We start from the raw sequence: 14,980 nt of genomic DNA, 5'->3' as shown, positions 1-14,980 counted from the left end.
GAGAGAACTTCCTTTTCCAGTAGGTGGCAGCGCTGGCAACTTGAAAACCCGGACAGGCTGCCTTCTGGGTCGACTGGGGACCAATGATTGCCGCCGGGCTGAAACGAAGGAGTTATTTCAAGACAGGAGAGAGAGTCAACTCCAGAAAGCAAATCCTCACTCGAATTTAGAATAGGGAAAAGTTTGAGATCTCTCTCTCAATCCCCCTCTCCCTCTCTCCCCCTCTCCCTCCTTCTGTCTCTCCCTCCCTCCCTCCCTCCCTCTCTCTCTCTCTCTCACACACACACACACAAATCTGGAAACCCTGAATGAAAGCTTGAAAAACTTGCCTTTTAAAAACCTGGGGCTCTTAACTGGAAGTACTGCTGATGGGCACCAGAGGCTCAGAAAACTCCTCCTCCCACTGTGAGCAAATCGCCGCCGCCCCCCCCCCACCCGCCCCCGAGATTCTCCAAAGTTTACATCAGATTCCCAAAATGGACGGGGACTTAAAACAATTAAGATACCCTGCCTACGAATGCTCCGTTAAACACCACTCAGAAGTTAATCGGGCAGGAGTCTGGGCTGTACAGGAAGGTGGTGGAGTGCACCCAGGCCTTGGGTGGGAGGTGGGAGAGGCCGAGCACAACCAGTTGCTTTTATAACTTTTTCTTCCTGAAGGGTCACTGCTGGAAAAAACCCCTTGGGGAGTTTAGAGCGGAAAGAGAGGGACCACTTTTTGCAGACCTATTATGTGCGTCCTAAATGTCCTCATTTAATCTTTGCAGTAAGCCTTCGAGTTCGCTGTTAATCCTTCCTATTACTCTCCCAAATCCCTTAAGAGGGCACTTAATGGACTGCCGGTTTTCGTGGTTCCGGGTTTTAATTGAATGCACACACTGACTAGTCTCCTCTTTTACAGACAAGACTTCCCTGCGATTGCCTTTGTTTACATGAACTTGCCTTTAAAAATGGCCTTTCATTTATTTCTTTGGTCTATTTCTTTCCATCAGGAGCCACCCTCAGAATTGGCAGCGTGAACGCAGACGTAAGGGCAGGAGCTAGTACGATTTTCGGTTGAATTTAGAAGACAGTCCTGGAGCCTCACTTTTCCCTTCTGGTTCACGGGGTGGCCGGCGGCCGGGGCAGGGTTTGGGCGGGAGAACTGGGGCCGCGGATCCCGCGGCTGCCTCTGCTCAGGGCAGACGGGCGGCGGAAGGGTTGGGCGGGGTCGGGTTTCAGCCTCACTTGGCCGCCGCCTCCGGGCTTGGGGGTGAGCCCCGCCCGGAGGCGGTCGCGCTAACCGCGGAGGGAGCCGGCGAGAGGCGCGGGGAAAGGGGCGAGCGCCCCCGGCTCCTCGAGCCCGGCGCGCCATGGCGGGCGCCGGGCTAGTACGCAGCCCAGCGGCCGCGGGCTAGCCGAGCCGGGAGGCCACTGTTGGGTCCCTCCTTCCCTCTGCGCCCCAGGCCTCGGAGCCACCGAGAGGAGGATGAGTCCCTGGAGCTGGTTCCTGCTGCCGACCCTCTGCCTCCTGCCCGCGAGCGCAGCCCCTCCGCGCGGCGCGCCCGCCTCCGCCAACTGCAAGCTCAAGGCCCAAGTAAAGCGCGCAGCGGGCGCGGGCGCGGCGGCCTCCCGGCACCTCCTGGGGGTGGTTACCTTCCCAACCGCACTGAGCCCCGTGCTCTTGGACCCCGAGCCGACTCAGCGGGTCGGGCTCCCACCTTGCACGGCGGCGCCTCCTAGCTCGCGCTTCCTGCCGAGCCCCCGGGTTCCCCTTTCCGGCGGGGGTGCAGAACTCCGGTCACACGAGAGACCCTGTCCCGCAGCCATCGCCATTCGTCAGCCGAAGGGAGTCCCGTGCCGGGTCCCCCGGGTCTCGCCAGCCTGCTTCGCTGGCGTTTGAGGGACGAATCCGCGAAGACCCAGTGGGCCCGGGACTTGGGCACATTTACTTTTAAGTTTGTTCTGCCTGCTCGTCCCTAGCGTTTCATTTCTGCTTGTTTCTAAATGGTAATAGCCCCCAGCAGCTGCTTGATTTAACCTTCGTCTATTCAGTGCCTGAGTTAGGTGGAATGTGGGGAGAGCTGAAGCCATCCCCCTTGTTTTACTGATATGGGAAACTGAGGCTCAGAGAGGGACTTTTGTGCTCCAGGTTACAGAGCGCGTTCGTGGAGAGACCAGGTCTGACAGCCTAGCGTTCACGCACCCGGCGCCTCCGTAGATCTTCGCATCAGCGTTTTGGGGTGAGGGGAGCTGAGGTGAGAGAGCCCCAGTGACCTGCCCGTGTCCACCCAGCCCTATAGGAGCAGAAGCCGAACGGAAACCCGGCAGGTCTGGCGTCTCCGGGGCTGAACCTCTTTCGAGAAGAGCGTTTCCATTTCCTGATCAATTTTCCTACGCTCGGAATTTTCTGCAGGTCTGAAGTCCCTCTCTTCTGAGCTCCGTGGAAGTTGACTTTTGCGAGTTTACATCGGTGGGTCCAGTCTCTGTGGATCCCTGGCGCTGGGGAGGGTGATCGTAGACTGAGCGCCCTCGAACGCCGGTTGCCGGAGTTCAGGGGTCTGCCCACCTTCGGTGACACCTGCGCAGCATCCGGGGCCGCGTCCACTTCCCTCCGTGATTTTATTCATCGTCTTAACCACAGCAAGGGAGAAGGTGACCTCACTGAGCCGTTCCTGGCGCACAGGGCTGCCCGGGAAGCTGCACTGTGTTCCTAGGGCGCCCTGGGCTGCGGACGCGTGGACGCGTGGAGGCCGAAGAGGGAAATCCTCACCAGGGATCGTTCCAAACTCTGCTGCGGTGTGGCAGCTGCGGGCTTGTTATACAAGGCAGAAGTCCATCCTTTCATATGAAAGCAGAGTGCCTTGCACTTTTGCGAATCTATTACCAACTCGTAATAATATTATCGAGTGAGTCTTGATAAGGTCTCTGTTTCTCCCTTCTGTTGAATCTGTCTTCGTGGGTCTTTTGTTCTGTCAGTTCTCATACTTTTTGGTCTCATAGTAAAACACTTGTGTGGGTTAACGGAAATATTAATAAAACGCAAGAATACACAAGCACACATGTCATTGACTGTCGGAGGGTGATGTTATCTAGAGACTTGTAGCCTCTAGAAAATTCTGTTTGTACACTTGTGAGAGAATGAAAGAGGAAAATATCTTTGTATTATTATGAAAATAGTTCTGATCTTACAGACTGCTTGAAAGGGACTTGGGGACATTCACAAGTCCCTGGACCACACTTTGAGAATCAATGTTCTATTCTGTGGGCAAACTGCCTTGTCCTGTGTGGAGGTCAGAAGGTCAGTCAGTGGCAGGGCTGTCTGCTTGACCTGCAGGCTGTAGAGGCACCGTGGGTGGGTCCCCCAGGGGGTTGGGGTGTTGAGATTGTAGAGTGAGGTTCTGGAATCCAGCCTCCCATCCAGTGTGGCAGCTTCCTGTAGCTTTCTGGAAGGACTGTGGCTTGATAGCTGGCTTGGTTTTCAACTTTCGTTAATCATTAGAGAGGTTTTCTGAGCCAAAGTCCGCCACAGACAAGGCAGGCTTTACCCGGAGCAACACACAGGTTGAGTCTGTTCCTTATCAACACTCAAACACAACTCTGGAGCGTTCTTACCATTCCTGCTAGCGTTGTTTCACATTTGCTGTTTCTTCACCCAGATATCCACATGCTTGCTCCCATACTTCCATCTGGGCTTTGCTCAAATTCTCTCAATGAGACCCTTCCCGATTACCTATTAAAGATTATGTCACGCCCCCATTCCCCGGCCACCCTGCCCTCCTATCTGCTTTTCCGACTTTATTTTCCTGTGTAGCACTTAACCACCATCTGATAAAAATGTTTGTTTATTGCCCCCCCTCCAATCTCCATAAGCATAGGAATTTTTGTTTGCTGCTGCATCCCCAGTGCATACAAGAGTGCCTGGCCATAGTAGATGCTAAATAAATATTTGTCAAATGAAAAGGGCACACTAAAGCCAACTTACTTTAATATCATTCCAGCTGGTCTGCTGAAGGGTCCTCTTGGAAAAGAGCAGTTATCTCAGGTCCAGGAGCTGGATGGGAAGAGCTGAGGGGGCCCGTGGCTTAGGGATTTAGCCCACATTACACAAGCTGTCATTGTGCTACTTTATTTCATTGTATGGATTACACATGTGTGTTAAAATCTCCGGTCAGGTGATTCAGTCCGCAGAACTTCGTGTGTCTCTGTCATCCATGGACATGTCTTCTTCTTTTAAAAGAAACCTGTTATGGTGTTAATTTTTTTTTTTTTTTCCCTTTGAAATCATCAGAATGTTAAGATAATGACTCCCTCCAGTAGTATGTAGGGGCCACAATTACAGTGAAAGGGGGGTGGTAGAGCCATTTTGTTTTTCTTTTATGGAGACAAATAGCCCTTCCCCTGAGGGTGTCGGTGTGAGGCAGGGGCAGCTGCACCCCTAAGATCAGTGCAGCAGCCTAGGGGCTCACCTGTGGGCAAAGACAAGGTCAGAGCTCCCTGATCAGAAGCCCTGAAGACTCGCCTTTCAGAAGGGCCTGGTAGACAGGTGTCAGTAGCCAGAGTGGGAAACAGGGTGCCCTCCTGGGTCAGAACAGAACTCCATGTATTGAAGAAGCTTCACAGGATAAGGATCATTTCTTTAAAACCACTTTAAAACCCCTGGCTTAAAAAAAAAAAAAAAGTGGCAAAGCCCCCCACCCCCCAAGCTGTGTTATCCCTTAAAGAGAGAATGGGAAAGGATGGCCCCCTGAGGAGTGAAAGATGTCAGTGTGGGTTCATCTGGGTAGGTCAGTGAGGCCCCAAATGGGGAGCTGGACAGAGCCTCTCTAGATGTGGAGTCAGGTGGTCCTCCCGAGCGATGGTGCACCTAGCAGAGTACGAACTGAAAAAGATGTAAGTCTGAATCGCGGGGGATGTCTGCTGCATGCTAAGGCCGCCTGATATGGTGTTTAAAACCTGGGGCTCAGGAGCCAGCCTGCCTGGCTTCAAATCCTGGATCCACTGCTTAGCGGCTATGAGACCTTCTGTAGCATAATAAACCTCTCAAGGCCTCGATGTCTCCGTCTGGAAACAGCCAGTGTCTTACTTAGGTGTGTATCCTCCCTCTTCCTCTCTTCCCCATCTCTCCTATGTGGGCACCGGGCAGGCGTTCACCGCCCCCCGCATGCCACGAAAACCGTTCTTGTCTGGGTCGCCAGCGACCTCCGTGTTGCTCTATCCAGAGGTCAGTTGCCCAAATCCTCGGCTTATTTAGTCCATCAACCACATCCAACCCACTGGCTTACTGTCTCCTCCCTGAAGCTCTTCCTTCAGTGGGCTTCCTGCTCTTCTGATTTTCCCTGCTACCTCGCTGGCCACTTCTCTTCTTCTGGCTTCTCTTCTTTCCCTTGACTTCACAAGGTTGGACCATTTCTAGACCCATTCTCTCCTGTTTGCACTTAGTCCCTTGGAGATCTCATCTAGTCCTATGGCTTTAAATAACATCGAAATGATGACCACACCCTCTTTTTCATCAGGGGCTCAGATCTCTCCCAGACTCCAGACTCATGTATCCGCCTATCCACTCGACCTCCCCACTTGGATGTGTGCTTGACATTTCAACTCAGCGGGACCAGCACCAAACTTCTGACCTTCCCTCGAATCCTGTTCCACCCTGTCTTCTCCATCTGGGTTGATGGTAACTTCATCCTTTTAATTAACTGATTCATCAGCAAATCCTGTTGGCCCTTGCTTCCAGAATACAGCCAGAATCCCATCTCTGATCACTTCTCATCAAGTCTGTCAGTACTGCTCTGTTCTCTCACTTGGGTCATCTCAGTAACTTCCTAACTGACCTTCTTTCATCTGCCCTCAACTCTCAGTAGTCTGTTCATCACAGCTGCCAGTGTGATCCTGTCAACACATTAACTCAGGTCGTTTCACTTCTCTCATTAAAAACCTGCACCAGCTTCCATCCTACTCAGCATAAAAGCCTCCACCCTTCCAGGGGCTCGGGGGCCCTGTGCGGCCAGGCCTTGTTGGCCTCTCTGACCTTTGCCTCCTGTCTGTCTCTGGAGCTGTCCAGCTACAGTCATGCTGGCCTCTTTCCTGCTCCTCCAACACATTGAGGGCTTTTCTGCCCCAGGGTCTTTGCACTTGCTGTTGCCTCCTCTTGGAGGGATTGCTCCCAGATAGTCCTGTACTTTGACCTCTTACCTCCTTCACGGCAAGGCTTAAATGACCTATTGGACATTCAGGGACTTCCCTGGTCACCCTATTTAAGACAACATCCCTCCTCCACTAGTACTTCCTGTTCCCCTTCTGCTTCTGTGTTCTCCTCAGCAGTTACCATTAACATACCGGAGGCAGAGACCCATACTTCATTCACTGCTGTATTCCTAGTGCCTCATGCCTGGAGCCGTGCCTGGCGCTTGGGGGGCACAGCATTGATAGTTGGGAAAGAAATGAGTGTTGAACAAATGCAGCAGAACCATCCGTGTGCAACGCTAGGATGGTGCCTGGCACACAGCGAACAGTCAGTATCAGCCAGCTGCTTTCAGCATCATGACGGTCAGTGCATGGCTAGATGCCAGAACATGAGTACTGTTTTTTAAAAAACCTGAGCAGACACTTCCCTGGTGGCGCAGTGGTTAAGACTCCACGCTCTCAATGCAGGGGGCCCGGGTTCAATCCCTGGTCAGGGAACTAGATCCCACATGCGTGCCACAACTAAGAGTTCACATGCCACAACTAAGGAGCCATCGAGCCGAAACTAAGGAGCCTGCGAGCTGCAACTAAGACCTGGTGCAGCCAAATAAATAAATATTAAAAAAAAAAATCAACCAAGAAATGTTCTTAGAAAAATATTATATATAAAAAAAAGCTGAGCAGTTTTCAGTGAAAAGATCACACAATAACCCTATTTTTAGACTCATACTGGTTGAAAAGACAACAATAAAATAAATAAGAAACTAAGAATGGATACATGTAATTGAACAGACTTTGTTCCTGAAGAGAAGTGTAGGCATTTTGAGGTAGGATGGGACATTAGGGACATTAAGTGTGTTGGGTGAAAACAAACCAAAACCAAACCAAAATGAAACACCCCCTCACCACTCCCCACCAGCCCCACGCTATGATCCTGCAGTATGGGTTTGGTTTTTCTTGGAATATATTTGTTTACTATCATGGTCTCCTAATAGATGACACTGAATCAGGTGCCCATGTGTTTAATAATAATATTTCAACTATGTGCCATGTCTCCAGTTGGAAACTGTGTAGAAGCCCTTTGGTAGACTGTGTGGAACTTGTGTAACCAGATGTATAGGTCAGTGGTCTCCAATCATACCATCATCCAAGACCCCTTTGATCACCAATTCTTCCCACTAAAATGAACAAATAAAACAAACTAAACCTATGCTTGGAAGCCCAGCTCTAGCAAACCAGTTGCATTTAAAGGTAATTATTCTGTTACCCATTTAAAATAAACCAAAGACATAACTGTCAACCTCAGCTTTTGATTACTGTCTAACCAGTGTTTTTCTACCAGCTTGATCTAATTTTAACCAACAGTGAGACATTTGATTGCTTAATTAGCCTTTGGCAACCATTTTTCTGTAGACTACAGTTTCCATGTGGCTTTTTGAAGTAGTATTTAAATAACCCTGGGGACTCTCGTTACTCCCTAAGAGGATGCCTGAGGACTGGCTGGAGACCCTGTACACCATTCATCTCTTAATACTAATTCAACCGTTAACAGGTTGTTTTTTTTTTACATCTTTATTGGAGTATAATTGCTTTACAATGATGTGTTAGTTTCTGCTTTATAACAAAGTGAATCAGTTACACATATACATATGTTCCCATATCTCTTCCCTCTTGCGTCTCCCTCCCTCCCACCCTCACTATCCCACCCCTCCAGGTGGTCACAAACACCGAGCTGATCTCCCTGTGCTATGCGGCTGCTTCCCACTAGCTATCTACCTTACGTTTGGTATTGTATATATGTCCATGCCTCTCTCTCGCTTTGTCACAGCTCACCCTTCCCCCTCCCCATATCCTCAAGTCCGTTCTCTAGTAGGTCTGTGTCTTTTTTTTTTTTTTTTTATTTTATTTATTTATTTTTTTTTAACATCTTTATTGGGGTATAATTGCTTTACAATGGTGTGTTAGTTTCTGCTTTATAACAAAGTGAATCAGTCATACATAAACATATGTTCCCATATGTCTTCCCTGTTGCGTCTCCCTCCCTCCCACCCTCCCTATCCCACCCCTCCAGGCTGTCACAAAGCACCGAGCCAATATCCCTGTGCCATGCGGCTGCTTCCCACTAGCTATCTACCTTACTACGTTTGTTAGTGTGTATATGCCCATGACTCTCTCTCGCTCTGTCACAGCTCACCCTTCCCCCTCCCCATAACCTCAAGTCCGTTCTCTAGGAGGTCTGCATCTTTATTCCTGCTTTACCCCTAGGTTCTTCATGACATTTTTTTTCTTAAATTCCATATATATGTGTTAGCATACGGTATTTGTCTTTTTCTTTCTGACTTACTTCACTCTGAATGACAGACTCTAGGTCTATCCACCTCATTACAAATAGCTCAATTTCGTTTCTTTTTATGGCTGAGTAATATTCCATTGTATATATGTGCCACATCTTCTTTATCCATTCATCCGATGACGGGCACTTAGGTTGTTTCCATCTCCGGGCTACTGTAAATAGAGCTGCAATGAACATTTTGGTACATGACTCTTTTTGAATTTTGGTTTTCTCAGAGGTCTGTGTCTTTATTCCTGTCTTACCCCTAGGTTCTTCATGACATTTTTTTTCTTTAATTCCATATATATGTGTTAGCATACGGTATTTGTCTTTCTCTTTCTGACTTACTTCACTCTGTATGACAGACTCTGGGTCTATCCACCTCATTACAAATAGCTCAATTTCGTTTTATGGCTGAGTAATATTCCCTTGTATATATGTGCCACATCTTCTTTATCCATTCATCCTATGATGGACACTTAGGTCGTTTCCATCTCCGGGCTATTGTAAATAGAGCTGCAATGAACATTTTGGTACATGACTCTTTTTGAATTATGGTTTTCTCAGGGTATATGCCCAGTAGTGGGATTGCTGGGTCATATGGTAGTTCTATTTGTAGTTTTCTAAGGAACCTCCATACTGTTCTCCACAGTGGCTGTATCAATTTACATTCCCACCAACAGTGCAAGAGGGTTCCCTTTTCTCCACACCCTCTCCAGCATTTATTGTTTGTAGATTTTTTGATGATGGCCATTCTAACTGGTGTGAGATGATATCTCATTGTAGCTTTGATTTACATTTCTCTAATGATTAATGATGTTGAGCGTTCTTTCATGTGTTTGTTGGCAGTCTGTATATCTTCTTTGGAGAAATGTCTATTTAGGTCTTCTGCCCATTTTTGGATTGGGTTGTTTGTTTTTTTTGTTATTGAGCTGCATGAGCTGCTTATAAATTTTGGAGATTAATCCTTTGTCAGTTGCTTCATTTGCAAATATTTTCTCCCATTCTGAGGGTTGTCTTTTGGTCTTGTTTATGGTTTCCTTTGTTGTGCAAAAGCTTTGAAGTTTCATTAGGTCCCATTTGTTTATTTTTGTTTTTATTTCCATTTCTCTAGGAGGTGGGTCAAAAAGGATCAGGTTTTAAAAATTATTTAAAAAATGTGTTTTTTCTCTCATTCGTTCAGTCATTTAACTTTTACTTGTCTAACTTGTTTATTACCATTACTTATGATAGGGGTTATTATCTGACTTTCACCACCTGAGTTCCATCCCTGGCTGGGGAACTAAGATCCCGCAAGCCATGTAGCACGGCAAAAAAAAAACAACCAAACCTCAGTGGGGTGGCTGAGACAGAAGCAGAATTGAGCATAATTAGCACATTCTTGAAAAGCTGGGTGTGTGAGCAGAACTATAATTTGAATACTTTAAAAAACAAGGTCACAGGCTGGAGGCTAATGAGATAAGCTCCATCTGGCGTACATGGTGTTTTGAGAAAACTGAGGTCTCATTTCCCAACTGGAAGCTTTTATTTAATATCAGGATTTCTAGTTTCTTTGGAAAAGTCCCTTCTGGGGCACCAGGCCTGTTCCCCTGTGGCCAGCACTGCTGAGGCTGCTTAGCCAATGTCCTTTGTGGAAAGTTGTGGGCTTGTTGGCCCCTGACCTCCCCCTGCTGTTATGTCACCCCAGCCCACGTGTTTCCCTGCCTCTGCTCTCCTCTGAGTGGTCCCATGGTGTTTTTGTGAAGGTGACAGGGGGACAGGTGGAGAAGAGCAGGCTGAAGAGAGTAGGGCCCCTGCTTCAGCCAGCTCCACCCTCATCGGTCTTATATTTTGAGATTCTGTGTAATATTTCATTTGAGACCAGGTTGCCGCTGCTGAAACAATGACACAGAAGTGCAAATATAGTTGACCCTCATTATTTGTAGATTTCATGTTTGTGAATTTGCCAACTTGCTAAAATTGTGAACCCCAAGCTTGTGGTGCTTTCACTTTCACGTGCAGATGTGCCCAGAACTGCAAAAAAATTTCAGTGGCCGGATACACAGGCTCTCAGCGGAGGTCGAATGAGTCAGTGCTCTGGCATGTCTTTTCACCCCTCAAACTAGAAACAAGTAAACAAGTGTACTTTCTGTAGTTTACTTAGTGCCACGTTTTTTTTGCATTTTTGTGCTTCTTGGAGGTGATTTCACTGTTTAAAATGAATGAAGTCCTGTCTAGTGTTCCTAAGCACAGGAGGGCAGTGATGTGCCTTAGGGAGAAAATACATGAGTTAGATGAGCCTCATGCAGGCATGAGTTACGGTGTTGTTGGCTATGAGTTCAATGTTCACAAGTCAACAAAATATACTAAAGAAGGTGCTTTTCAACAGAAGCACACATAAAACATAAAACAAGGTTATGTATTGCTCTGTTGACTAAAGTGTTGTGACCAGAGGCTCGCAGGAACCTAACCCTGTGTTTCCCCTAGGAGCAGTGGTTCAGTATCCGGTAATTCAGTGTTCACAGTGACTTTATAGAACATAACTATGATACGTAATGAGAGCTGACAGTAAACTGAAACCCCACAATCCAGGAAAGCATGCTACTTAAAAGGCTGCTGAAACGAAGCCTTTGACAGAGAATGAATTCCAAATATTCTTTCCTATAAAACCTGGATTTTCACATTTCTGGGTTGCTTGATGTGGGGCTCGCCCCTTGCATATATCTGACCTTTACACTTGAACTCCTTGAGGGCTGCCCTGTGCACTTCTTTGTACAGTAGCTCTTAATAAACAGATGTTTCATAAATGCCCGCTGTTGAGACTGAGAGACACTCGGGGCCAAAGGGCAAAGTGGCTTGGCCTCAGGATGTAACCAGTGCTCAGCCTATAAAACTGTTGGGAGACATCGTGGAACCATCCAGTTCTCTGCTGCTGAAGCAGAAGGCTTTTGTAAGAGAGAAATGCAGGACAATGCATGTCCTAAAGGGACAGGGGCAAACTGTGCAATCAGGGGCTTCTTAGGACTGTGGAGTCAACCTTGGCTGCACATTGGAGTCACCAGGGAAGCTTTAAAAGTATCACCTAGGGCTTCCCTGGTGGCGCAGTGGTTGAGAGTCCGCCTGCCGATGCAGGGGACATGGGTTCGTGCCCCGGTCTGGGAAGATCCCACGTGCTGCAGAGTGGCTGGGCCCGTGAGCCATGGCCGCTGAGCCTGCGCATCTGGAGCCTGTGCTCCACAAAGGGAGAGGCCACAACAGGGAGAGGCCTGCGTACTGCAAAAAAAAAAAAAAAAAAAAAAAATATATATATATATATATATATATATATAACCTCTTATCTCACCTCCAGAGATCCCATTGTGATTGACCTGGGATAAGACCCAGATATCAGACTTCTAGAAGCTTTGTAGGTGATTCCAAATGTGCAGCCAGAGTTGAGAGACTCTGCCTTTGGGGTTGTTGAATTTGAGATCCGAAGAAGTAGAAACCACCAGGTGTGCCTGGGAGGTAACAGTGGGCTCCTCAGGTGTCCTTTTACCTGTACCAGGTGCGTCCTTATAGTCCCTTGAGAATCCCCTCTTTAACTCCTGTCCAGTTGCTAGAGCAGGCATGGGGCAAACTCAAAGCTGGTGATCGTATTGCTTTCTCATCTTTAATCAACATTTCGATGAGAAAAGGGAAGGGATGCTGAAATTCAGTCTGCTTTGAGGACTCCTGCCCCTGGTAGGTGAATCTGCCTGGACTATTTTGATCATTTTTCTCCTGCAGGGTGACTTGTCTCTCTAATTTACCTCTCAGGTTCCTGTCCCTCCATATCATGCCTTGATGTTGTCTCTTTTCCTTTTAGCAAAGTGAGTTGAATTCCTTCTTGTGGACCATAAAGCGAGACCCGCTGTCTTACTTCTTTGGCACGATCCATGTCCTGTACACCCGGGTTTGGGACTTCATCCCGGTCACCTCCAAGGAGGCTTTTCAGCAGAGCAGCATCGTGTACTTTGAGCTGGACCTCACGGACCCTTACGCTATCTCGGCCCTCACCAGCTGTCAGATGCTGCCACGAGGTGAGAACCTCCAGGACGTGCTCCCAGGGACATTTACGGCCGCCTTAAGCGCCACCTTGAGTACGTCAAGCTCATGATGCCCTCGTGGATGACGCCTGACCAGCATGGTAAGGGTCTCTACGCAGACTACCTGCCACCTGCCCAGACTTACAGTCTGATTTGCTGAGGGAGTTCCTGCTGCTCCCTAGTCATAAATTCCAATAAAAGCAAGCGATCATATCTTTGAGACTGACCATATTTTCCATAATTGAGATGGAATGTGCTTGAAGATGGAGGTCTTGATACAAATGAAATTATTTACAGAACAGAAACAGACTCACAGACATAGAAAACAAACTTACAGTTCCCAAAGGGGGAAGGAGGGAGGGGATAAATTGGGATCTTGGGATAAGCAGATATGCATTACTGTATATAAAATAAACAACAAGGACCTACTGTATAGCACAGGGAATTATATTCAATATCTTGTAATAATCTATAATGGAAAAGAATCTAAAGAAGAATATATAGATATGTATGTGTAACTAAATCACTTCGCTGTATGCCTAAAACTAACACAACATTGTAAATCAATTATACTTTAATTTAAAAAGATGGAGATCTTGACATTTTACCTTTCCTTGATAGGTTTGGTTTAAAATAAATACCTGGGGCTTCCCTGGTGCCGCAGTGGTTGAGAGTCCGCCTGCCGATGCAGGGGACACGGGTTCGTGCCCCGGTCCGGGAAGATCCCACAATGCCGCGGAGCGGCTGGGCCCGTGAGCCATGGCCACTGAGCCTGCGCGTCTGGAGCCTGTGCTCCGCAACGGGAGCGGCCACAACAGTGAGAGGCCCGCGTACAGCAAAACAACAAAAACAAAAACATAAAATAAATACCTGGAAAAAAATACCTGAAATCTCTGAAAGGGAACTGCTTCCTAAAATATGGGCAGCTTTGCTTGTGAACAAGAACATCCTTCCGAGAATTCTCTGACGTTCCAGTTGTTAGGACTCTGCGCTTTCCCTGCCGAGGGCCTGGGTTCGATCCCTGGTTGGGGAAGCCAAAAAAAAAGAAAGAAAAAAGAACATCCTTCCTAGCCTAGTGAAGGAGGCATGTAAGGTCAGTGTAGGCACCCACTGTCCCCTCTGCTGGGAACCCTCCCCATGCTGTCCCTCTGGCTGATGGCTGATTCAGCTTATGTCCTCTGTGAAGGCCTCCTAAGTCCAGAGATGACCCTCTGCTGTCCTCTCAGTGTCCCCGTGGCAGCCTCTGCAGGAGACCTGAAGACTGCCTCTCCCCAGGGTGCAGGCTCCTCCAAAGCTGGGCTACGGTCTCTTGGTCCTTGTACCCCAGCTCCTAATGTGGTGTCTGGCATGTGGGAGGTGCTCACTAGTGGTTGTTGGCTAATGTGTCAGCCAGGTAGGACGTGTGAAAGTCTGATTTCAGTGGGCAGAGCTTGGAAAGAGCAACGGGAAACCAGTGAACTTGTGGATACCTTGGCTAAACCGGGATACAACGTGAGTGTGTGCTGATTACTTACAAAAGTGGATTACAACGTTTCTGACGGCTGTGTAGATATAGACCGACATCTTAAAATTCACATTAAATGCAATCTTTTTGCTTATACCGCATTCTTTTGCTTTTTAACATTCTTTCCCAACATTGCCATATAATATTTTTGTGTTCTTATACAGAGCGGGGCGAAGTGCTGCAGTTACTGTAAATGCCCCAGGAGCTGTGACATCTCGTCCTTGAATTAACCTGTCCCTTCTTTCACCTAGAGCATCAACCCAGGCGCTGTAGGTGGGCACAGTCTTCAGAAATTGGAGGTATGGGCTGGGCCACTAGCTCCCCCAGCGGGGTCTTCCACAGCATGTCTTCACCTTGGCCATCCCCTTAATTTCTTATATTTTGACCAGAAATGGAAACTTGAATGAACTGTGTCCCTATGGCTGGCTGTGATGTTCAGACGCCGCAGACTCAGCTCTGTGTTTCCACCTGGGCCCAGGCCTGCTCGGGAGTCACCTTTCCTTTTCCTGCTAGTCTTTATTTGGACACATTTCTTAAGCACTCAGCATGGGCTGGGCACGCTGTTTCTCATTTTTGGGATTCAAAGACAAAGCAGTTATTGATCCTGCCTTCCCCTGGCTCTGGGCGGCCCCTCTAAAGTCTAAAGCAAACTTACAAAAGATAGGTCTTTTTGTACACATGCATGGATCCCACATGTGCTGCTGGGGTTCTGACCTCAGCTGGATCTGACCCTGCTTGGCTGCCTTTGGGGTCATAAGAGAAGCACTTCAAGGGATGCTGCAGCCGCATTTTGGCCCCATGTCCCTGCGAGCTCCTTTGAAACGCCGGCAGCCAGCTCTTGGTGGATCAGCTCCACGACACGCTAGACTTTAGGAATAACACCCAGCGTGTCTCTTTAGGAGGGGGAGGAGAGCTGTCTGTCCCTCCTCCAAA

General features: G+C 48.1%; 1 protein-coding gene across 1 annotated transcript in view; it reads left to right on the top strand.

Moving 5' to 3' along the window:
- Nucleotides 1-1,215: 1,215 nt before the first annotated feature.
- TRABD2A (TraB domain containing 2A) overlaps nt 1,216-14,980 on the top strand; it is a 54,126-nt gene continuing 40,361 nt past the window's right edge. Inside the window, 3 exon segments of the mRNA XM_082852454.1 lie at nt 1,216-1,576; nt 12,324-12,555; nt 12,558-12,689. Coding sequence (XP_082708580.1) covers nt 1,469-1,576; nt 12,324-12,555; nt 12,558-12,689 — 472 coding nt within the window. The 5' untranslated portion in view covers nt 1,216-1,468.

This window comes from Leucopleurus acutus, assembly GCF_964270905.1.
Source record: "Leucopleurus acutus genome assembly, chromosome: 12".
NCBI classification, from domain to species: Eukaryota; Metazoa; Chordata; class Mammalia; order Artiodactyla; family Delphinidae; genus Leucopleurus; species Leucopleurus acutus.
This window is presented reverse-complemented; position numbering and strand designations above follow the sequence as displayed.